General features: G+C 51.5%; 11 protein-coding genes across 11 annotated transcripts; 7 read left to right on the plus strand and 4 right to left on the minus strand.

Moving 5' to 3' along the window:
- Positions 1–183: 183 nt before the first annotated feature.
- On the minus strand, positions 184–1095 carry AA0111_g7990 (hypothetical protein; the record flags this gene model as incomplete). Its single annotated transcript, XM_028654388.1, has 1 exon — positions 184–1095. The coding sequence occupies one exon, from the start codon at positions 1093–1095 to the stop codon at positions 184–186; it is 912 nt and encodes a 303-aa protein (XP_028504494.1).
- A 47-nt stretch (positions 1096–1142) lies between these two features.
- Positions 1143–1516, minus strand: AA0111_g7991 (hypothetical protein; the record flags this gene model as incomplete). Its single annotated transcript, XM_028654389.1, has 2 exons — positions 1143–1256; positions 1322–1516. The coding sequence occupies 2 exons, from the start codon at positions 1514–1516 to the stop codon at positions 1143–1145; spliced, it is 309 nt and encodes a 102-aa protein (XP_028504493.1).
- A 255-nt stretch (positions 1517–1771) lies between these two features.
- Positions 1772–2855, plus strand: AA0111_g7992 (hypothetical protein; the record flags this gene model as incomplete). The annotated part of the gene is made up of 3 exons (XM_028654390.1): positions 1772–1877; positions 1940–2471; positions 2543–2855. The coding sequence occupies 3 exons, from the start codon at positions 1772–1774 to the stop codon at positions 2853–2855; spliced, it is 951 nt and encodes a 316-aa protein (XP_028504401.1).
- A 461-nt stretch (positions 2856–3316) lies between these two features.
- AA0111_g7993 (hypothetical protein) lies at positions 3317–4164 on the plus strand (the record flags this gene model as incomplete). The annotated part of the gene is made up of 3 exons (XM_028654391.1): positions 3317–3970; positions 4024–4050; positions 4102–4164. 3 exons carry the CDS (start codon positions 3317–3319, stop codon positions 4162–4164), a joined length of 744 nt encoding a protein of 247 aa, XP_028504495.1.
- A 2150-nt stretch (positions 4165–6314) lies between these two features.
- Positions 6315–9342, plus strand: AA0111_g7994 (hypothetical protein; the record flags this gene model as incomplete). Its single annotated transcript, XM_028654392.1, has 4 exons — positions 6315–6710; positions 6818–7827; positions 7879–8312; positions 8360–9342. The coding sequence occupies 4 exons, from the start codon at positions 6315–6317 to the stop codon at positions 9340–9342; spliced, it is 2823 nt and encodes a 940-aa protein (XP_028504403.1).
- Positions 9343–10766: 1424 nt separating this feature from the next.
- On the plus strand, positions 10767–13863 carry AA0111_g7995 (putative beta-galactosidase A; the record flags this gene model as incomplete). Its single annotated transcript, XM_028654393.1, has 2 exons — positions 10767–10898; positions 10957–13863. The coding sequence occupies 2 exons, from the start codon at positions 10767–10769 to the stop codon at positions 13861–13863; spliced, it is 3039 nt and encodes a 1012-aa protein (XP_028504402.1).
- Positions 13864–14199: 336 nt separating this feature from the next.
- Positions 14200–14963, plus strand: AA0111_g7996 (hypothetical protein; the record flags this gene model as incomplete). The annotated part of the gene is made up of 3 exons (XM_028654394.1): positions 14200–14210; positions 14262–14308; positions 14365–14963. The coding sequence occupies 3 exons, from the start codon at positions 14200–14202 to the stop codon at positions 14961–14963; spliced, it is 657 nt and encodes a 218-aa protein (XP_028504405.1).
- A 1646-nt stretch (positions 14964–16609) lies between these two features.
- On the plus strand, positions 16610–17542 carry AA0111_g7997 (hypothetical protein; the record flags this gene model as incomplete). The annotated part of the gene is made up of 1 exon (XM_028654395.1): positions 16610–17542. The coding sequence occupies one exon, from the start codon at positions 16610–16612 to the stop codon at positions 17540–17542; it is 933 nt and encodes a 310-aa protein (XP_028504404.1).
- A 312-nt stretch (positions 17543–17854) lies between these two features.
- Positions 17855–18362, minus strand: AA0111_g7998 (hypothetical protein; the record flags this gene model as incomplete). The annotated part of the gene is made up of 2 exons (XM_028654396.1): positions 17855–18212; positions 18307–18362. 2 exons carry the CDS (start codon positions 18360–18362, stop codon positions 17855–17857), a joined length of 414 nt encoding a protein of 137 aa, XP_028504298.1.
- A 552-nt stretch (positions 18363–18914) lies between these two features.
- On the minus strand, positions 18915–19416 carry AA0111_g7999 (hypothetical protein; the record flags this gene model as incomplete). The annotated part of the gene is made up of 3 exons (XM_028654397.1): positions 18915–19244; positions 19299–19347; positions 19406–19416. The coding sequence occupies 3 exons, from the start codon at positions 19414–19416 to the stop codon at positions 18915–18917; spliced, it is 390 nt and encodes a 129-aa protein (XP_028504297.1).
- Positions 19417–20234: 818 nt separating this feature from the next.
- Positions 20235–21020, plus strand: AA0111_g8000 (hypothetical protein; the record flags this gene model as incomplete). The annotated part of the gene is made up of 1 exon (XM_028654401.1): positions 20235–21020. One exon carries the CDS (start codon positions 20235–20237, stop codon positions 21018–21020), a length of 786 nt encoding a protein of 261 aa, XP_028504441.1.
- Between the last annotated feature and the right edge of the window lie 17 nt (positions 21021–21037).

Here is a 21037-nt window from a genome sequence, read left to right on the forward strand (position 1 = left end):
CCCTGTAAACTGAGTTTTACGTTTCGAAAGCTTTCCTATACCTGCCAAGTTGGATTTGCGTTTTTGAAATCAGATTTGACTCGCTTCATTGTTTCACGAAGCAAGTGCTCCAATGATTTGTCGTAACAATCTAATATGCCTTCTCTACGTTCCTTCAATTCATGAAGTCATCGTCATCATGCATCACTCTGTTACTTCATGCATTTCCCATCTTGGCTTCCCTAGTGCCTGCACGTACTCCACAACTTGCCACCTATCCCCCGTTTGCTCTACTGCCACCGTCTTCATCCTCTTTGCACCCTCGCCCCTCCCCACAATACCACCATTGTCTTTCTGGTTCGACACAACCAATTTATCCGTGACATGGTCCCTGAACGCACAACTATAATGCGTATGTCCAAAAGTCCACACCTTGACCGCCGGGCTCGTCCAACATAGTTCCATTGACAAATCGGAGCAGAAACCAGAACTCATGGAGCTGGAAGTGTGCTTTGGGTCAGTCGCGCGAGGATCAGTTGTAGGACAGTGGTGTGTCGCAACGATTATGCTCCTATGCTGTTCAGTCGCTTGGATGTGGCTGACTTGCTCGTTCAGCCACTCTACATCGCGGGTATGTTCTGTGCAACTTCTTTCAGGCGTCCAGTCTTGTATGCCGCGTTCTTGATTGTAGTCTTTCATTCTAGAACGAACCTCTGCAGCTTGACCGGGCTGAATGCTACTCCAGAGTGTGCAGCCCAGTACTGTCACTTGCTCGTTGAGATCACACCGGTCGCGATAGAGAAAGCTGAAGCGACCAGCGTATTCTTGTCTTGCCATGTCCTCGAATTCTCGCATCTTCTCGACGGCATCTTCGAGGGTCGTCTGGTAAGCTTCGTGGTTGCCTAGGACGTAGAAGATGCGACAGCTGCGGTTCACGTCGAGGAGATTTCGCAGGAACACGAAGAGATCATGGTGTTTGACTAGGCCAATGTCCCCAAGTAAGAACAATACATTGCCGGTGACGCTGAGCTTGGTGTGTAAGTACTGCGGATTGGTGATGGGATTTTCTAGGTGAATGTCGGAGACGATCTGGAGTTGCGGGGCGCGAAAAGTCATGGTGGGGCTGGGTGTATTAAAAGAGTTGTTTGTACGCGATGGCATTCTCATGATCGCTCTGCTTGGTCCATGACCTTGGTTACTTCGTCTTCCTTGAAACGATGCATAAGCTTCAGTGAAGATGTGCTCGTCTCCTTAGCTTCGGCCTTGTCGATGTGGATCTAGTTGAACACTCAGGTACTCTGCGCATGGCAATATTATATCGTTGGTGTCCGGGTCTCCTTACCACCGGAGTGTCAAACTCGTACAGACTTTTCCACTTTTCGTGGCCGGAGTCCATGACATTTATCTCCTCGAACTCGAAGGGTCTTTTCGCCCTGACATTCTGGACGACGGCTTTTGCCGTGTCGCACAGGCCGCATGGGGTTCGGGTGAAGAAGGTGATGCGGCAAGCGAGCAGACGGGAAGTGGCGCGGAACATGTTGGCGACTGGTTGACAACCACACACGCGGTAACGACTGCTCTGGGCGTACAAGACAGACGGGCAAGACCAAGTGGACGCGACGTGACGCCAAAGATGCAAAGCTCAAGGCCCAGGATTAAGCTCGCGCTTGGACCCCAATGACATCGGTGACCGCTCTGGCTGATTTCCAGAATATTCCGAAACAGCGGAACAAAATCTGGGGCATCGCAACACTCACCCCTCGTTAGGCGCGTTTCTGTACAAACCGATACCATGGCGAAGAAGTGTGTTCACAAGGGCTGCGGCAAGACGTACGACGACGACAACGAGGAGTGTGTTTACCACCCCGGCCCACCGAAATTCCATGAGGGGCAGAAAGGTAGGTCAGCACAGCCCAGGACACGCCGAGTAAGACGGGAACATGTTGACATGACGATGCAGGCTGGGAATGCTGCAAACCTCGCGTCCTGACGTTTGACGAGTTCCTCGCAATCGAGCCCTGCACAAAGGGAAAGCACTCTGACGTCGACGACACCCCCAAGCCAGAACCCGTCCAGGCCCCAGACGTACCCAATGGCACCCAAGTCAACCTCGGATCGCTAGAGGAATCGCTGCCTGCGCCTGCACCGAGACTACCTACCGCACAAGCTACGCCCAAGCCATCGGCTTCGCCCGCACCGCCGCCAGAGTCCGAAGACGATGACCCGAGCCTGGAGATCAAGGAGGGCATGACGTGCAGGCGGAAAGGATGCGGCGCCGTGCACAAAGGAGGCAACCGGGATGGAGAGAGCTGTGTGCATCACCCTGGCGCGCCCATCTTTCACGAGGGCAGCAAGGGGTGGAGTTGCTGTAAGAGGAGGGTCATGGAGTTTGACCAGTTTATGAAGATCGAGGGGTGCAAGACAAAAGACAGACATCTCTTCGTCGGTAGTGGGAAGAAGAAGGAGGGCGAGGAGAAGCTGGAGACGGTTCGGTACGTTCCCTATGCCCCTCCCTCTTCCTGACATCCGACTCCAAAACTAGCTACTAACTATGCACACACAGACACGACTACTACCAGACCGCAACCTCAGTCGTCGCCTCCCTCTACCTCAAGAAAATCGACAAGGCAACCGCCGTCATCGACTTTCAACCACAGCATGTCAAACTCGATTTGCCCACTACAGATAGCAAGCGCTACCAGACCGAGTTTCCCCTCTTCTCGACTATCAAACCTGAAGAGAGCAAGTTCAGAATACTAGGCACCAAGCTCGAGATGACCCTGGTCAAGGCGGATGGAGCTAGTTGGCCCGTTCTTAGGAGCGACGATAAACCTACTGGGGAGATGATACAGGTAGGTAGGGCGGGCAGGGCGTAGATGAGGTTGTCATGAGACAGGGCAGCTGCATAGATCAAAGATCATAGTAATGCATCAACGAAGTTACGTCCAAAATATGTATGCACCGCAAGTACGCACCTAAGAATAGTGAGCAAGTAGAAGAGGGGTGCTTATTAATCATGACGCACCTCGCGCTCTAGTAACTCCGCAGTTATGCAATCAGGAACCGACATGACACCATTTGGTAGTTTACCAGTTGACTAAACATTGACTTTACCAGTTTACTAAACATTACTTCCAAGGTACTGAGGCGTGTAAGAACGAGAAGCGCGGAAAGTGCACAAGTATAATAAGATCGATTCGCCAAGGTCACTGGTAGTCACATATTAGATACCAAGTCGACTCCATCTTCTCAGTGTCAAACATCAACACCGACAACAACAACAACAACAACAACAACAACAACAACAACAATACCGCCAAATAATTCTATACCAGAAATGCCACTCTCCAAGTTCATCGCCATCGTCGCCGGTGTTGGCCCTGGAACTGGCGCCTCCGTCGCCCGCAAGTTCTCATCTCACTACCCCGTCGTCCTGCTCGCCCGTAAACCAGAGAACTACGAGGGCCTTGCCAAGGAAATCAACAGCGCTGGCGGCAAAGCAATCGGTATCAGCACCGACGTCTCGTCCAAGGATAGTCTAGCCAAGGCGGTGGAAGGCATCAAGCAAGAATTCGGCCAAGACGTCGCCGCTGCAGCAGCAATTTTCAACGCCAGCGGGCCCTTTATGCGGAAGCCATTTTTGGAGATTCCAGCCGAGACATTCTCCTCTAGTCTCGATGTTTCTGCCATGGGCGGCATCTTGTTCTCGCAATCTTTCCTCCCGCTCCTCCTCAAAGGGGTGGGGAGCTCGGAACACCCGCCTAGTCTCATCTTCACGGGCGCAACGGCGAGCGTGAAGAGCAATGCGCAGATGGCGAGCTTTTCAACCGGCAAGTGGGCGTTGAGAGCGCTGAGTCAGAGTTTGGCGAGGGAGTTTGGTCCTCAGGGCGTGCATGTTGCGCATGCGATTATCGATGGGGTTATTGACATTCCGAGGACGAGGGAGTGGTTGAAGGATATGCCTGCCGAGGCTAAACTGAGTGCCGATGCGGTGAGTATACTTGTTTCGATGGGTAGAAAAGGGGAAAGGCTAATCAAGTGTAGATTGCGAATGATTACTGGTGGTTGCATGTGAGTCGACTTTCTACGTGTATAAGTACTTCCATACTAACTACGCTTCAGACACAGCCCAAGACGAACTTTACATGGGAGATCGATCTCAGGCCTGCAATTGAGAAGTGGTAGGATATGAGTCGATTACGAGACCTTTTTGGAGCGAATGTGGGTGTGAATGCTTGGAAGGATGTCATTTAATGAGTGACGGCTAAGAAAGGACGTGTTATGAGCTGTAACAGAAAAATTTCCCGTCATCGGTAATAAACAAATCTACTTCGCCGCGTTGACAAGAGCTTTTTCGCCGAGGCATAGATATCTTCGATCCGTCTTAGTACTGTGGTTCAGCTAGTTGTAGTAAAGCAAAAGCATCGCCATCCAGTTTGCCGGTTTGACGATACACGCTTTCACAATAAGCATGCTCCAGTCACGCGTTCTTCTGTCATCCTTTTTCTATCGGAACCCCAGTTGAACGAGGCGAAGGCGCCCACTGTGAAGTTCCTTGGTGTTCCCAGTCATGTTTTTACCAACATCCATACGAAGGGCTCATTTTCGAAAAGCGACGCTGCCATCGGACGACTCAAGACCACATGACTAAACCCACGTCATCAAGATCGCCCTTCCCCTGTGGACCAGACGGCTGGACGCGGTCCGAGCGCTTTCTATGGAGTTTACTCGAAGAGGAAGTTGACCGGCGTGGTAGTTTCCGGACCTAAGATTCAGGGATTAGAGGCATACCAGATGCACAAGGCTGAAGATAGTCGGTAAATCTTCAAAGTTTGTGTAACCAAGGAAAGTACGTTATCACTCCCTGGCATAGACATGGTATAGAAAAATCACGTGTTCAAACACACCTGTGAGGCTCCATGTATTGCGGTTTTAAAGGCGCAACGGGCGCGAGCTTAATCCCCCGATGGCAGATAACGCAAGATTCTTCACCGATCAAGCAGAGTCCAGATTAGGTAGCTTGCAGATCATCTCACTCATCAATGTCAGGCTGAACTTGGTCGCATGCGCATGCGCAACATAGTTCGCTAACCGCGGCGAGGAGCATAACGTCCCATCTGGCCTGACAGACAAGTGCGGCGTACCATGGGTAGTCGTGAATCCCTGACCCTCTTTCATCTACAACGTCGTTAAGATGCATAGTCGCCCGAGCGCATGTGGATGATCCTTCCGGCAACGAGGCAAATGTTAAGGCCGAGTGATCGAGATTGATGCCGCTTCCAGACCGCGGAAATAGGACGAGGCTACATCTACCGGCCAACACGGTCAGATCACATCATAGGAAGCGATATGCGTAGTCAACTCGATGGGGCAATAGAAAGACGAAGAGCTCGCATCATGTGAAGATGTAGCACCGCTCGGAGCCTTGCATACCACCATGGGGGACATGCGCTGGCGACGATGGGCATGGTTCTGGAAGACTAGAGTAAGGTGACGGCGAGGCGGCTGGCTTACAGCCAAACGCGATCGACTGGGCGTATTTGTGCGTGCGCTTCAAGGCTCTGCGACACCTTACTACTGCATGCAAGCCCGCCCACGTGTCAGCGCCTGTTCTGTGTGCGACAGCTCACATGCTGGAGCAAGCAGGAGATGAGGGCATTTGCGAGATTCGGACCAGACGAGATGTGGAGATGTAGCAGTGGTTCTGCCTGGGCCGCCGATAGACTGTAAACTCCTTGCTACAATCGCGCGGCGGCCGATGGCTGGGGAGTCGTCGCGAGTGGCCTACATTAGAAGGGTAAGCATAAGCTCATGACGGCAGACCAGCAGAGAGATCGCGGTGACTGGCAGTCTGCCGGATGAAGCGATCGCTTAAGTAACTAGGTATGCTATGGCAGTGCTGCAAGGACCAACGCCAAGTTGCTTTCGTCCCGTCGGAAGGGAAAGTCCAACGTTAATACCCGTGTGCCCGCAGCGTCGTTCATCAGAGGCCAGACAGCACCGACGCTGGAACACCACGATCCGAGCGACCGCAGATTGTGCTGCTCCGGACCTTGGAGTACGAAACGATTGCGCAACACTGCCTGCCTGCATCTGCATCTGCATCTACACAAGTCTTCTGGTAATCATCGGCCCCAGCCCTGGACTGGCGTTTCCGGCTACTATAGCCATCTCTCCGGCCCGCACATCGCAGCAACATCACCCGAAGAGACTCGACCACACGCGCAGCCTCAAACCATCGTCATCTTTTGTCGCCAACCTTTTTTTGAACTCCCCGTGGAATCATCGCCAAAATTCGCGCACCGCCTGAGCTGGGCGCCGTCGCGCATCCTCCCATGACCGGAGAGAATGCACCGCGGCTAACTGCAGTGCCTGCTTACCCACAACAACCACCGCCAGGGCCCCAACGGCCACCATCTCCTCCCAGCCAGCACCAGCAGCTTCAATCTCCACTAACCCAACTTTCACCATCGACCGTCAAGGCGTCTCCGCAGCAGACTCCTGGACCTCTTGATGCCGCCGGCGGCATTGCTGAACCCTCAGCAAAACGAGGCATGCGCTCGCAGATTGCATGCACCAGATGTCGCCGAAGCAAGACCAAGTGCGAAAACACCGGTCAAGGTACCACGTGCAAGGCTTGCGCCAACACCAACCGAGACTGCACCTGGGACCACGCAGCTGTCGCAAGCACTACCGGATCGGTGCGCCGTGAAAGCACTGCCGATTTCGATGTAAGCCGTCCCTCTGAATGCTCCAAAAGCTGTTGTGCTTGCATATATATCCATCGCCGAATACATGTGCTGGTCCAAGTCACGTGAGCTAGTGCTGACACTCCTAGGCCCCTCCCAAGAAGCGGCGCAAGCTGCTAGCACCCTCATCAACTACAGCACAGCGCTCAGTAGAAGGGCTGGGTACATATGAGGATGCTCTCCAGTCGCCTTTACTTACGCCTCAAGTCTGGGAGGAGTTGTTCGATATCTACGACAAGCACTTCTCTACTGACTTTCCCTTTTTACACAAGAGAACTTTTTTGAGCTCAGTTCAGCAACCGCAATCAACCGACAGCCCGTCTGATGCCAAAACCCCAACCAAGATCCAATCGCCTCAACTATATCCCCCTTTATTACTAGCCTTCCTTACTCAGACTGCTCGCTTCCACGAAAAGCTCGTACAACAGACCGGAAATGACCCTACCAAGACCGCTGAGTTCTATGCCCAGGCTACGCGTACGCAAATGGGTACGGAAGCCTTCGGCTTCCCAACTCTCGAGAAGATCCAGACACTGCTCATGCTGGGCTACTACGAGTGGACCAACCTGCAAGGTACCGAAGGCTGGATTAAGATCGGTCTTGCTATCAGATGCGCCATAGTCCTGGGCTATCCACATTTAGACGTCGATGACAAGGGGCTACCTGCACCATTGAAAGACAGTGAGAAGGGCCTTTCCGAGAAGGATCAATTCATCCTGCGCGAAACTCAGCGACGGACATTTTGGAGTTGTTGTCTTATGGATTGCTATCTGAGTTGGGGAGAGGATCGGCCAAGGATGCTCACGCCTGACCAACTTCAAAGAACGCAACTTGTCTGTAGCGATGGCGCGTTCAACTTCGGAAGGAAAGCACGGACAAGACTTTTGGGCGAAGATGATGCTGCATATGAAGAACGGAGGAAGCGGTGGAATGAGCATACTGAGTGCCGTCGCAGCGAGCAGAATGGTGCTGATCAAGCTGATCCGCTAAACGGGGGCAAATGGGAGATAGGTGAACACGAGGCAGAACTCACCTGGTACATCAAAGCTGTCGTGATCTTCGGCGAAGTGTCGCAATGGTCCTGCAAACGGGGCCGAAGGTATGCGCCATGTAAGAAACTTCCCTGAGACGTCTCGCTGACAGTGCATAGACAAGAAGGCAAAACTCCGCCATGGCGTTCAACGACAGGTTTCAAGAAGTTGGAGGATAAACTCAAGCAGCTGAAGCGCGACCTACCTGACCATCTCCAGCTAACCCAAGACAACACTGAGGACCGTATATACAACAAACCTGGAAAGTACGTATCGATACACGCCATGTACACCTTGTGTTTCGTTTGGCTTTACAGAGAGTATATGCCTACGTCACCATGGACGTTGGCGTATCCTCGCGGCCCATTGGATGAGCCACTGATCGACGAGAAACCTCCAGATCCGGAGTATTGGATAAAGCAAGCCAAAGATTGTTGGAAAGCCTGCTTGGACTTTACGCATCTGCTCCATACCATTGAAACTTCGAGAGTTCATAGTAATCTCATTCAAACTCCTACGGTGGCCTTTTCTTGTTTTGCAGTAGGAATAGGCAGTAAGTACATTCTACGCTCTTTTGTTAGTTATCGCTGACAAGTCCAGCTATCTACTGCCACTATTTTCCTCACATGGATCCCGACAGCGTTCTGTCATCTCGTTTGAGTCCTAGAGCTCATGACATTGCGAATGGCTTCCTACTCCGTATTCTGAGGCGCTTCAAGATGGCTCGCTCGTGGCTTGTTCAACTCGCTGAATGGCAACGATATTACCGTCGTGAAAAGAAGAAGTATAGAGAGCTTACTGGGCAAATCGACGATTCTCCGAGAAGCAACTCTAGCGATGGTATCGCTAGTGGTGGACTAAAAGACTACGCACAATTCTTCGAAAAGTCTCACAAGCAGTTCGGCGACATCTCAAACGACAACAACAGCCAATGGTCCAACAAAGATAAAGATCTTGCAGATCTTAGATTGACGCATGATGAGGATTCTGCAGAACGTATCTTGCCCACCAGTACTGCTCTAGTCAAGCATGAAAAGCACGGAATGCCTGATGAGAGATCTAGCCAGCTTCCTGTATTACAAAATTCCTTCACCGCCGTCAATCGAAATGGGGTCCAGACATCTCCACCTACTCATGCACCTACATACACGCGTCAGACGAATACGCCGTCTTATGATTCAAACACCACTTTACGTTCCGGAGCACACACTTCACCACCAAACTACCCATCATATCAGTACGGTAACCCACCTCAGCACACCATACCTACAGCACGAGCCAGTTTCGAGACCGGCCCCAATCAAGATCACTTGTCAGGCACTGCATCCGTTCCAATACATGCTGTTTACTCGGATTGGCAGACAGCAAGACCACATGAACTACATGCGGCTAGGATGGCGATGGAGATTGACGGCGCCCAAACTTTCACAAACAGCTGGGCTGAACCAGCCATGATCAGCGATAATGACCAATCTTATGACTGGTCGACGACTATGGACTTCTCCAATTTCCAGACTGTTGGCGGTAACGCGAACTATTATCCAAATGGTGCGCCGAATTTCTCGTCGTATCCGCCACAGTAAACGGGGTTGAGGCGGCCCAGCATTGACGAATTGGTAGATTTTTCTTTTGCGATGCTCAGCTTTTAGCAATTCTGATCAGCCTTTTGTTCTCAAGTTTCTCATCTTAGGTTCTGAGGCGCAATTCTTGGTGGTGGTCTTATTTGGGTGCCAGCTTTCCATGGCGACAGGAAACCATGCACAGGAGTTCTTGGGTTATAGGCAGTCGTTGTCTTGCAATTTTTCTTGGGACGGTATGCAGCAACATGCGCGACGTCGCAGTGCGCGTAGAGATGGTCGCAGGCAAATCGTTGGCTTGATTGCTTTGAGCGGTACAAATGCATATGCACGTATAATACAACTTATCGACGGACCTTGGGCAATAGATCAGTAACCGACTACCGCACGAAGTACTCTGTGTGGGCCTTCACTAATGTCAGATGGTTAAGTGGCACGCTCGTTGAATTAGGATAGGTACTTCTTGATTTCATGTTCCCAGGTACGTTAATCGAAGAAGGGTAGCCTTATTTCAAACTCGTCATTCCTTGCCTTACACGAGGCCCCTACAGAAGCTTCTCGATAGCAAGAAAACCACAGTACGATTCTACTTATGGAATATGCGCGCACTTGCTTTTCGCAATGATCAGACCCTTGTTACGTCAGCCTAAAAGCAATGTACCTCGGTAAATCTCTCCACATTCGTATCATCATCTCAACCCGTTACCATCCCTACACTAGTCATGCCATCCGCACTTTTCCTGCTCCAAGAACCGACAATCGAGTCAATATCTATTATGCCGATGTCCGTCGTCATCACGGTGCGGATGCCTTGCCCAAAGTAGGGGCGGAACAAGTTGTCGACGAACTTGACCCAAGCTTCCGCAAGCATCCACGGCGAAGAGGCTAGGACGTCAAGCATTAACCCCAGCGCTAACCCCACTGATCGTCAACACTCTGCACCGCCTGGGCAACGGTCATGGCGCTCATCGGACATACTTCCCCGCCTGCGCCATCCGAGATGCGGTCATATACGTGCACTAAAGACTTTTAACGAGCCTCCATGCAGCGATATTGGTGGAATCGGTACTTGCGTATTTCGATGCTGGTTAGACTAGTATCACTACGGCTACTCATCCGGTCAACCTGGTCGATCTTGCGTGACCTGGTTACTCATCCGGCTGAAATGGCACGGCTTTGACATGCCCAACATGGGGGTAAACCGGGGAAAAGTTACTGGGGGAACAGGGGGAACAAAGGCAAATGCGCTCGGAACGTGATGGCACGAGATGCTGTCATCGTCCGACGGGAACGAGTAAAGATCCCGGTCGGCTACATGCAAACCATGAAAAGCTTCGGAGGCTGGGGAAATTTGTTTATATTGCTTGCTTTCCCGCGGATTTGCTCAACTTCACAAGCAACTTGACCTCTGGTTCCGCATACTGGTCAACATGAAGAGCTTTCTGAAGCTTGGTGGCGCGGTCGCGCTTGGGTGTTTTGCTGTCGAGAGTGCGGCTAGGGCTGTGGGATATTCGCCCAAGGAATTCATCAAGCCGTATAAGAGGGAGGCTTTACAAGACATCGTAAGTGGCAAGGTTCAAATGTCGATGTGAAATTTGTCGTGACTAACCATGTCTGTAGGTCACCTGGGACGAAGACTCGCTCTTCGTTCATGGAGAACGCATCTTCCTGTACTCTGGCGAAGTTCACCCGTACAGATTACCAGTTCCTGATCTTTACGCCGACCTTTTCCAGAAGATCAAGGCTCTTGGTTACAACGGCGTTTCCTTCTATGTCGACTGGGCTCTGCTTGAGGGCAAGCCCGGTGTTTACCGCGAAGAGGGTGTCTTTGACCTACAGCCTTTCTTCGACGCTGCGCAAGAGGCTGGCATCTATCTCCTCGCTAGACCGGGTCCTTACATCAATGCTGAAGTATCTGGTGGAGGTTTCCCCGGATGGATTCAGAGGGTTAACGGTACGCTGAGAACGCGCGCTCCCGATTTCTTGGAAGCGACCGACAACTATATGAAGAATGTGCTGGCTAAGATTAAGCCGGCGCAAATCACTGAGGGTGGCCCTATCATCCTTATCCAGCCAGAAAACGAGTACACGCAAGCTACTTCCGCCATCAAGCCTTTCCCGGATCCAGTCTACATGCAATACGTTGAAGACCAGATTCGCGACGCCGGTATCGTTGTACCTTTGATTAGCAACGACGCCTCCGCAAAGGGAAATAACGCACCCGGTCAACCTGCAGCTGTTGACATTTACGGCCACGATGGCTATCCTCTTGGATTCGATTGTGCCAACCCAACCACATGGCCGGATGGCAACCTCCCAACGAATTGGCATCAGCTTCACGAGCAGCAGAGCCCCAACACCCCATACTCCATCGTTGAGTTCCAGTCCGGCAGCTTTGACCCTTGGGGTGGACCAGGTTTCGATAAGTGTGGTATTCTGGTCGGCGCGGAGTTCAACCGCGTATTCTACAAGCAACTGTACAGCTTTGGTGTTACAATCTTGAACTTGTACATGACCTACGGTGGAACCAACTGGGGTAACCTTGGTCACCCTGGTGGCTACACTAGCTACGACTACGCTGCGCCAATCAAGGAAGACCGTCAAGTCGACCGCGAGAAGTATTCTGAGCTTAAACTCCAGGCCAACTTCCTCAAGGTGAGCCCTGCGTATCTCACTGCTGCGCGCGGCAATGCTTCAAACTCCACCTGGACAACTAGCACCGATTTGAGCGTCACTCCTGCAACCAACGAGAAGACTACATTCTACTTTCTGAGGCACTCCAAGTACAACTCGTTGGAATCAACGAGCTACAAGCTTCACGTCACGACCTCTGTCTTTGGAAATATCACTGTACCTCAGATGAACGGCACTTCTCTTACGTTGAACGGCCGTGATTCCAAGGTCCATGTCAGCGACTACGACATCGGCGGTGCCACTCTGGTCTACTCTACTGCTGAAGTATTTACTTGGCATAAGTACGACGACAAGACTGTTCTAGTCGTCTACGGTGGTGCAGGAGAGACTCACGAACTGGCTCTCGATGTCACCGGACTTGAGGTTGTCGAGGGCGATGTCGCGAGCACTACTGCTAAGGGTGCCACAATCCTGAACTTCAAGGCCGATGGTACCAGAAAGATCGCGAAGATTGGAGCTGATAGCCCCGTTTACGTCTACATGCTCGATCGTGGCGAGGCCTTCAACTACTGGGCTATTGACCAAGCACCTCATGACTCTTCTAACCCTGTCATTGTCAAGGCAGGCTACCTAATGCGCACTGCCAAGGTTACTGGCGACACCATTGCCCTCGTTGGTGATATTAACGCTACAACTACCGTCGAAGTCATTGGTGGCGCATCATCAGAAGTGTCTAAGATGACTTTTAACGGGAAGGACATTGATTTCACCACTTCCGAACAAGGAACCTTGTCCGCCGACATTGAGTTTGCCAAACCGGACATCAGCATCCCCAAACTCAGCGAACTGGAATGGAAGTTCGTCGACTCACTACCTGAGATCCAACCCGGATACGACGACAGCGAGTGGACTGCAGCCGATCTGAAGAAGACATACAACTCTCTGCGTCCTTTGACTACACCTGTGTCACTATACAGCTCCGACTACGGTTACCACACCGGTACTTTGCTCTTCCGCGGCACATTCACCGCATCTGGAAATGAATCAACATTCTACCTTTCCACGCAAGGTGGTTCTGCATTCGGTTCCTCTGCGTGGATTGGCGATCAATTCCTCGGCTCATGGCGTGGTTACGACGCAGCTATGAACGGCAACGCCACGTTCACCATGCCCAATCTGACCAAGGGTAAGACATACACCATCACGGTCGTCGTCGACAACCAAGGCCTAGACGAGAACTGGACCATTGGAACCGAAACCATGAAGAACCCGCGTGGTATCCTAGATTACAAGCTATCTGGCCACGACGCCTCCGATGTTACCTGGAAGCTCACTGGTAACCTCGGCGGAGAAGATTACCGGGATATTTCTCGAGGTCCCCTAAACGAAGGCGGCCTATACGTTGAACGCCAGGGTCTACACCTCCCCGGTGCTCTCGCAGCAACAGACGCCAAATGGCAAGCCTCCGCCGGCCCAGTTGCCGACGGCATCTCCGCCCCAGGCATTGGTTTCTTCGCCACTGAATTCGATCTCAACATGCCCTCTGGCTACGACATCCCCCTCAGTTTCACCTTCACAAACGGCACTTCTTCCAGCAACTCTTCTTCTTCTGGTTCCAGCGTCCCCGCCTACCGCGTCCAGCTCTACGTCAACGGCTGGCAGTACGGCAAGTACGTTAGTAATGTGGGCCCGCAGGTCAAGTTCCCTGTTACAGAGGGTATCTTGAATTACAACGGTACCAATTACTTGGGTGTCAGTCTTTGGGGTCTGGACGGTGGAAGTACAAAGGTGGATGGATTGGAGTTGGAGGTTGATGCGGAGATTTGGAGTGGAATGAAGAGTGTGGCTACTGTTATGGGAAGTGAGTATGAGAAGAGGGAAGGAGCTTATTGATCTCCTGAGATGTGCAGATAGTGAGTGTAAACACTACATAACGAAGTATTATGATTCCAAAGTTTTGTTCCATCATGTGAAGGTGATTCTGGCAACGCAAGTCACGTCTTCCGTACTTGCTTCTTTGAGGTTCCAGTTGATACCATCATCCATCTTGATCCTCATACTCCCTCACTCTCACTCACCTCGACTTTTTAGTGCGGCTCTAGCACGGACCCTGACAAGCGCTCCCGCCCGTATCAATAGCTTAGCTGTTTACGACACTCACTCTCCGTCTTTCCTACCTGCTTTCCTAAGTACTACACGAGTATCGAAGGATAACTTCACAAGACCACCATGGCAGTCAAGTAAGTCTTGTCTATACACGAGTTTCAATGAGCTTATACTAATGATCAAAGTGCCAGAAACCTTAGCGGCGGTATCTCGTTCTTCGACTTGTGTGGAGGTACTTGCTCTATCAATTACAATACCCAGTTCCCGCAAGCTGATACAAGACTACAGAGCTACGCAACGCCATCTACGAGGAATTCATCAATCTCAAGCCGACAATGATCGAAGCTGCCAACCTAGCCTGCATCCACAAGCAGATTCACTCTGAGTTCGGGATGTTATTCATTCTTCGGGGTAATGTCAGGCTCAAACTTGAGGATATCTACAAGGGTTCACATCACTTCTTCGTTCGCTACCCCAGCTCAGCTCTGGAGGATGTGCATTGCGTCATCGATGTGGTGGCCCCCTTCTTTCCAAGTCACTCAATCAATGTGCTTGCAGTCGTTTCGGTCCTACATAGGTACCCCCTACTTAGGATCGTATGGCTCAACAGGTGTGAACCCGATGACGACGGTGAATGGCACCATGAAGATCTTGCCTCTGTCGTGATGAGTATGGTTGCCCGTCATTCTGAGGAGCCGATTTCTGTCAAGCTTTCTCATGAAGAGTTTCACACAATGCTCGAGCTTTCCATCGTTCTAGAAAAGGGAGTATCTAAACAGACTATCCAGGACTGGAAGCATGATTGGAAGTCTGCTTACAGCTGGGGGACATCGATGTTACGGTCCGTGAGCAAGATCTTGAGGATTCGGAGGATAAGCAAGTTGTAAGATGGTTCGGAAAGTAATGAAGAAGAACAGTGAGATTGACCAGAGGCTGGTAACGCAATTCACTAGAGTCTTGCCATGTATACAAAAGCCTTCTTCGCTTTGGGTATCAATTTCGGCGCAGCATCACCTGGTGGCATACTATCGCCGTTTTGAAGCTGGGTTGAAAGCTGGGTTGAAAGTGGAATGCAGGTTCTGATTTGTGCTATGCTTCGGTCCAAGCTCGCATGCTTTTGCCATGCAAATACTAAGAATTGTTATCCTCTTTCCGTTATTTGCGGACCATATATTCTCGTGTTGCACCGTTCTATTCCTAGTGCCTAGGCTGATGCGGTATCAAGGTGAGTGTAAGTGCAAAAGAGAGCTGTAGTTGCTTACGCGGCCCGAAAATCCGTAGCTGCGAGCACAATGCTCATAAAGGAATCATGTTCGCCCATGTCAAAACCGAGCATTCGTGCCCTTTCAGTACTGTTCGAGAATCTAGGTTCCGAGCTCGGCGATAAAGCAAAGAGCTCACAGCGCGCCACGCATCACCGCTCCTCCGATCACACTGCATGCTGCACGGTGCCCTTGAACAACGCCAACAACAGTCATCGTGAACTAGCGGGTATTGATGCTGCAAAGCTAGGGAGGTGCCTGGTCATCATCTCATTCTGGAAAGGTTTTGGTTCGCTCGTCAAGTATCGAGACACCAAGCCGTTGGCCATAGCTTGTTGCGGTACAGCCAATCGAAGCAGCAATACCGATACGACAAAGACATACTCTGACGAAGAACACACACGAAGCCATCTACGTCCCAGAGTCAGCTCCAAGCTGCCGCGTACTCGGAACCAAGCATGCACAAGACCACGTGAACGCAGCTGACCTCAGCATCCCCTCACTCCTCACCACCTAAGATACCGCTCCCCGCCCTTTCCCTCCATCGAGTCAGACATACACCCAACACGAAAGCCCAAGCCTTCGCGTGTAAACGAGCACCCACGACACAGTGACGAAGGAGCGCTGTCAGTGTGGGAAAAAGGCTTGAGGAAAGCGAAGCGAAAAGCCAGCAATTGAATTAGGTTCAACGTCACAGGCACGCGTGAGGTGGACCAATGAGTACCCTAGCGCGACGGCCACTAAACCCCGGGGCCCACAAACGGAGTCCGTACTAACCGGATGCAGGACTAGGCACGTGGACGGTCGGGACCACGGGGTACAGAGAGCTTGACGTCGCGCGCTGCGGATGGGCGTGGCTCAAGCATCTTGGAATGGGCTTATAAAAAGGGTCGCGTGTGCCCAGGCGTGTGGTGAATGCCACCGTTAGCATTGAGGCTCTTGAGCTTCGCAGTTCTATAGTTTGAACTATCACCGAAAGTTGACGTTGTTTGTTGAGATTGATGGAGTAGCTTTCTTTATTGTATCAATCCAACGTCATTTCTTCTAGTTTCCGCGGACCCTGCGTTTGTGTGGTACACCGACCTTTTTTGCGAGGATACCTGCCCTTCCTACTGGGGCCACGGAGCTGTTGTTTCTTGCGTATCCTTTTGTCGTCAAGAGGTACTGTATCCATAAGAGAGGACTGTAAGAACCTCGGTCCTGGTTCTTGTTTCTACCTCAAAACAGTCTCCAAGTACTTGCCGTTTACTACAATCACCTCGACAGTCGGCATGCTCGACACAAACAACCTCACAACAGCAGACCTCCTCCCAGCCCTCCAACAACCCACCATGCCCTCACCTCAATCAAGCATGTTCACGGAAACACACCTGCACATGCTCATCGCAACCCTAACGCTCACTCTCCCCCTCATAACAGCCATCTACATCCATGCCGACTACTGCGCCTTCCTCTCCCTTGGCCCCGGTGGCACGCCAGCAACACCCCTAGGCTACCTAAAGATCAAACTCTTGTCGCTAATCTGCCTTCGCAACCCCCTCCGCCCAATCGCGATACCACCGCACTTCCGGCCACAAAAAGGGTACTTTGTAGATGCCGACGTGTTGCCAGGAAGGAAAGGGCCTAAGCCGTTGATCCGAGGTATTGCGCCACAGCGGCAGCAGACGCAGAAGAGTGGAGAGGCTGTCTACAGTTGTCTGGTGAGCAAGATCAAGGGCCTTGCGGCGGATCCCCGTAACCAGCTACTGGAACGAACGAGTTGTTTTGAGAAGCATAGTTCGGGGTTGTTTACCAGTGTGCCAATTACGAGGACGTGTGGAGGGGAGATCTGTCATGCACACCCGAGTGATGGGTCCATGCATATGACTCTGCATCCTGCCGATGCCAATCTTATGATTGAGAAAGGGTGGGGGGAGAGACATCCGCTGGCGAGGGGGGGATGGTGTAGAAAGTTTGTTCCGAGAGAGTTCATGCTGATTTATGCACCGAGGGATGAGGAGGAGGTGGAGGTTGTTGCTAGGATTATCGCGGCGGGAATTTGGTGGGTTAGTGGTGTCGATGTCAACGGAGACGAGGTGGGGCCTAGGAGGAGGAGTGCGGATGTTGCAGCGATTGGGAAGGAAATGGATGGGAATGAGTGTTGGACTTGTAGGGTGAATAACTGTGGGGGTAGCCCGGTGGAGAAGCTGACAAGCGACGCGTAAGAGACGGGAAATGGAGGAAGGGTCCGAGAGAACAGATTGTCAGCAATTGCTTGGTTTTGTTCGTTCAAGCATGGCGTTTGGGATTCTGGTCTTTCTCCGCAAACAGTATACAGTATCTGGGCAGGGCATTTGGGCGATGTACGATGGAAGCAACGGTAGTCGACACACAATCGTCTTTGGTATCAAACCCTAATCGCTTCGTGATGGCATGCACACTTGACAAGCAACCTGAATGCACATCGCTTGTGCTCCATACTTCCCATTTCCCATCGGGCCTCTTAACCCATATCGACCCTCCCTGTCCGCACACATCTACTGTTTGCCCCCCTGCCTAACCCATTCCTCGTATTCTTTCTTCTTCCCTTTAACGTCCCAGAAGCCCCTCCTGCCTTCGCCTTTCCCGGCAATTCCACCGTCTAGCCCCAAGAATGCATAAGGATCGCCTTCGCTCAAGATCTCCTCGCCCTCTTTTGTGTACTGTCCCTCTCCGTGTCGTCCTTGTCTCGACATTTGGCCCGCCCATTGTGCGTATTGTATCGGTTTCAACGGCGCAAAAGATAGGACAATGCCAAGAGATAGGAGGAAAATGGATGTGAGGAGTTCGAGCGAGATGTCGAGCGGGAGGGGTGTTGAGGCAAAGGTTGCGGTGTGTTCGTGGGTGGAGTAGACGCTGGTGATGGTTAGTTGTCGTCATGGCGGAGGTAGCAATACTCGTGGATCTCTCGATTTGGAGGTGATCCTACGTGGGCTACATGTGTACGTACGCATGTGTGAGGAAGAGCGCGCCGATGCCGTTAAGCGCCGTTCCCAAGATAGCCATTGCGAAGTTGGCGGGGTGCACGAACCCGATCGATGCGTAGAGTATTCGGCGATTGAAAGAAAGAGCTCAGGGTTTGTTCGTACAATGTTTCGTGACCTACGCGTTGACAATTGGTGTGGAAAGCGGTTGAGTTGGTGCAGGTCGGTGTTCGTGATGCGAAGCCGTGAGCTTCACGTTTGCTTGGCGCTTGTGATCCGCTCGTGGACCCCTTCGAGTCCGCAACTCCAAGTGTCATTATCTGTCCTCCCATCTCGCTTCAACCGCGACAAGTTCTTCACCCAAACACGATGGCGCTTTGTGGATGCTAATGTAGTAAAGCAAAATCTTGTTTGCTTGCACTTGTGGCTTCTATCATTAACTTTATCTCGCATAGGCGCGACGACAGCAGCAAAGCTGTGGGAAACAGGTCGCATATCAAGATTTGGAGCTCTCATCTAACAAATACCACTTAATTGGGCGATCCTTTTGGTCAATGCAAAACCTACGACAGCTCCTCAACACACATTCTTGAAAGAGTCTCAAACCCCGGCCTCCATCCGACACGCAATCTCACTAGTTGCTTGTAGAACATACTCCGGCACAACGCCCACCAGTCGCGATGCTTCCGGAGGCAAAACCCGCGTTCGCTACTGCGTTGTATTCGCCATGCAGCTGCGTGCAAACTCCAGTGCTGTACTGAAAAGAGTACTCTGAGCATAGGAAATTTTCGTCGCATTGTTGTACGCATTGCTGCAGTGAGGAGGCTTGCGTGATGTAGACTCCGGCGCCAGTGTCAACGTACTGAGTCCCGCAGACGGAGGTGTAGGAGCAGCCACAAGAGCCGCCGCCAGCAACAACTGGTGCAACCGTGGCTGTGGCTGCGGGAGTGGTTGTGATGCTTGTCTAAAGATGGGGAGTTAGAAAGTCTAGGACATGGGTTGTGGGTGTCCTACGTACGATGGTAGTGGTTGTGGTAATGACTACAGTATTTGTAGTTGTGGAAGTCCTCCGATGTGTTAGCGTAAAGTCGTCCAGCGATCAAAAAGCTAGGGATGAGGGCTTACACAAGCACCATTGGTGCGGCAATAGTCGTGGTTGAGGTAGGTGCCGTTACCGTTGACGTGGCCGCCGGGAAGGTCTGAACCACCGTCGAGGTTTTGGTCGTGGGTGTGACAATGCAGGAACAGATGGAGCTGACGGCCCGAGCAGCTAGATACTTGAGTGGTGCTGTTGAAAGATGCTACGCACCTGAACTAGGGGTTGGACTATATTCCTAACCAGGTCCCTATTGAACCTAGGCTGAACGCCCCCGGCTTCCTAGCCTTGCATATAGCCTTGCCTCCAGAAACGCCCATTGCATGTAAGGCTGTAAGGCTGTGCATGTTCGAGGCAGGTTAACAGGCTGCGAAGAGGTTCTTTGCGCTAGAACTTGCGGTGCAGTGCAAGCGCTTGGGAGCTAATTCAATTTTGAGGAGTCATCTGCCTGGCTGAGGACTGTCTCTCTGGTCAATCGAGTATGATCAGTTCGCCAGTCTTAGACGACATATTTGGCTTCAAACCTTTTGATCACCTCCTCGCGGTACGCCTCCACGCATCCAAACCCATTCTTCGCAATCTGGCCAGATAAACTGAAGCTCGCTTGATCGTGGCTGACATACAACAACAGGAAAGATAGGATTTATAATCATCTTTGCATTAAGACAAGCAAGCACAATATCTTGTAAAAACATAGCTTAGCCTTAGCTAACGTAACTACACTATAAAGTCTTTTGAACTGACCGCAAGGGTACTATATAAGTTATGCTGCTTAGATAGCGCGCTAAATTAGCACATGATGTCATCATCATTTCGCCCACCTTTCCTCCCAAACAGCCTATCTCGAATTCCTCAAACATGCCCTCGAAACGCGGTCTTGGCTGGCCATGGGACTATCCGGCATCCCATTTTCCCGTTTACACCTCTTGTGATAGGATAACTTGGCTCTTCAATTGGGAGCTCTGGGTTCCACCGGGACTTCCCAGCTCCATAGAATGGGTACCCTGTGTGCGCACCGCTGCACAAGCAAAAGATGTAATGCCATTCCTCTCCGACATCATCGGCAACAAAAAAGCGAATGTCAGTTACTTGCTGGGGTTCAACGAGCCTGAGATACCGGATCAAGCGAATTTAAGCGTTGAAGAAGCAGTCAAGTTGTGGAGGGAGGTTGTTCTACCAGCGAAGAGCAAATTCGGACTTAAGCTGGGTAGTCCTGGGGTGAGCAGTGACATAGGAAGGAGTAAACCGTGGCTTGACCGGTTTTTTGGGCAGCTGGAGGGTGATGCTCAGGTAGACTTTCTGGTCGTACATTGGTACGGCCCACGGTTTACAGATTTCAAGACATACCTTGAGGATATGCATAGTACTTATAAACTGCCTCTGTGGGTTAATGAGTTTGCATGTTCTACGATGGGGAATGGCGAGGTCAGCGAGCAGGAGGTAGAGGCGTTTATGAAAGAAGCGTTGCCGTGGCTGGATGGGTGTGAGTGGGTTGAGCGGTATGCATACTTTGGTAACGGGCAGGGAAAGACGGTTGGGCCTTGGGTGGGGAAGAAGAACGATTTCTGTGAGATGAGTGAAGATTGTGAGGGGAGTGATGGAAGGAAGTTGACTGGTGTGGGGAAGCTATATGCTGAACTGTAACATTGAGTCCAGAAATA

Source organism: Alternaria arborescens (assembly GCF_004154835.1).
Source record: "Alternaria arborescens strain FERA 675 chromosome Unknown contig_19, whole genome shotgun sequence".
Lineage (NCBI taxonomy): Eukaryota > Fungi > Ascomycota > Dothideomycetes > Pleosporales > Pleosporaceae > Alternaria > Alternaria arborescens.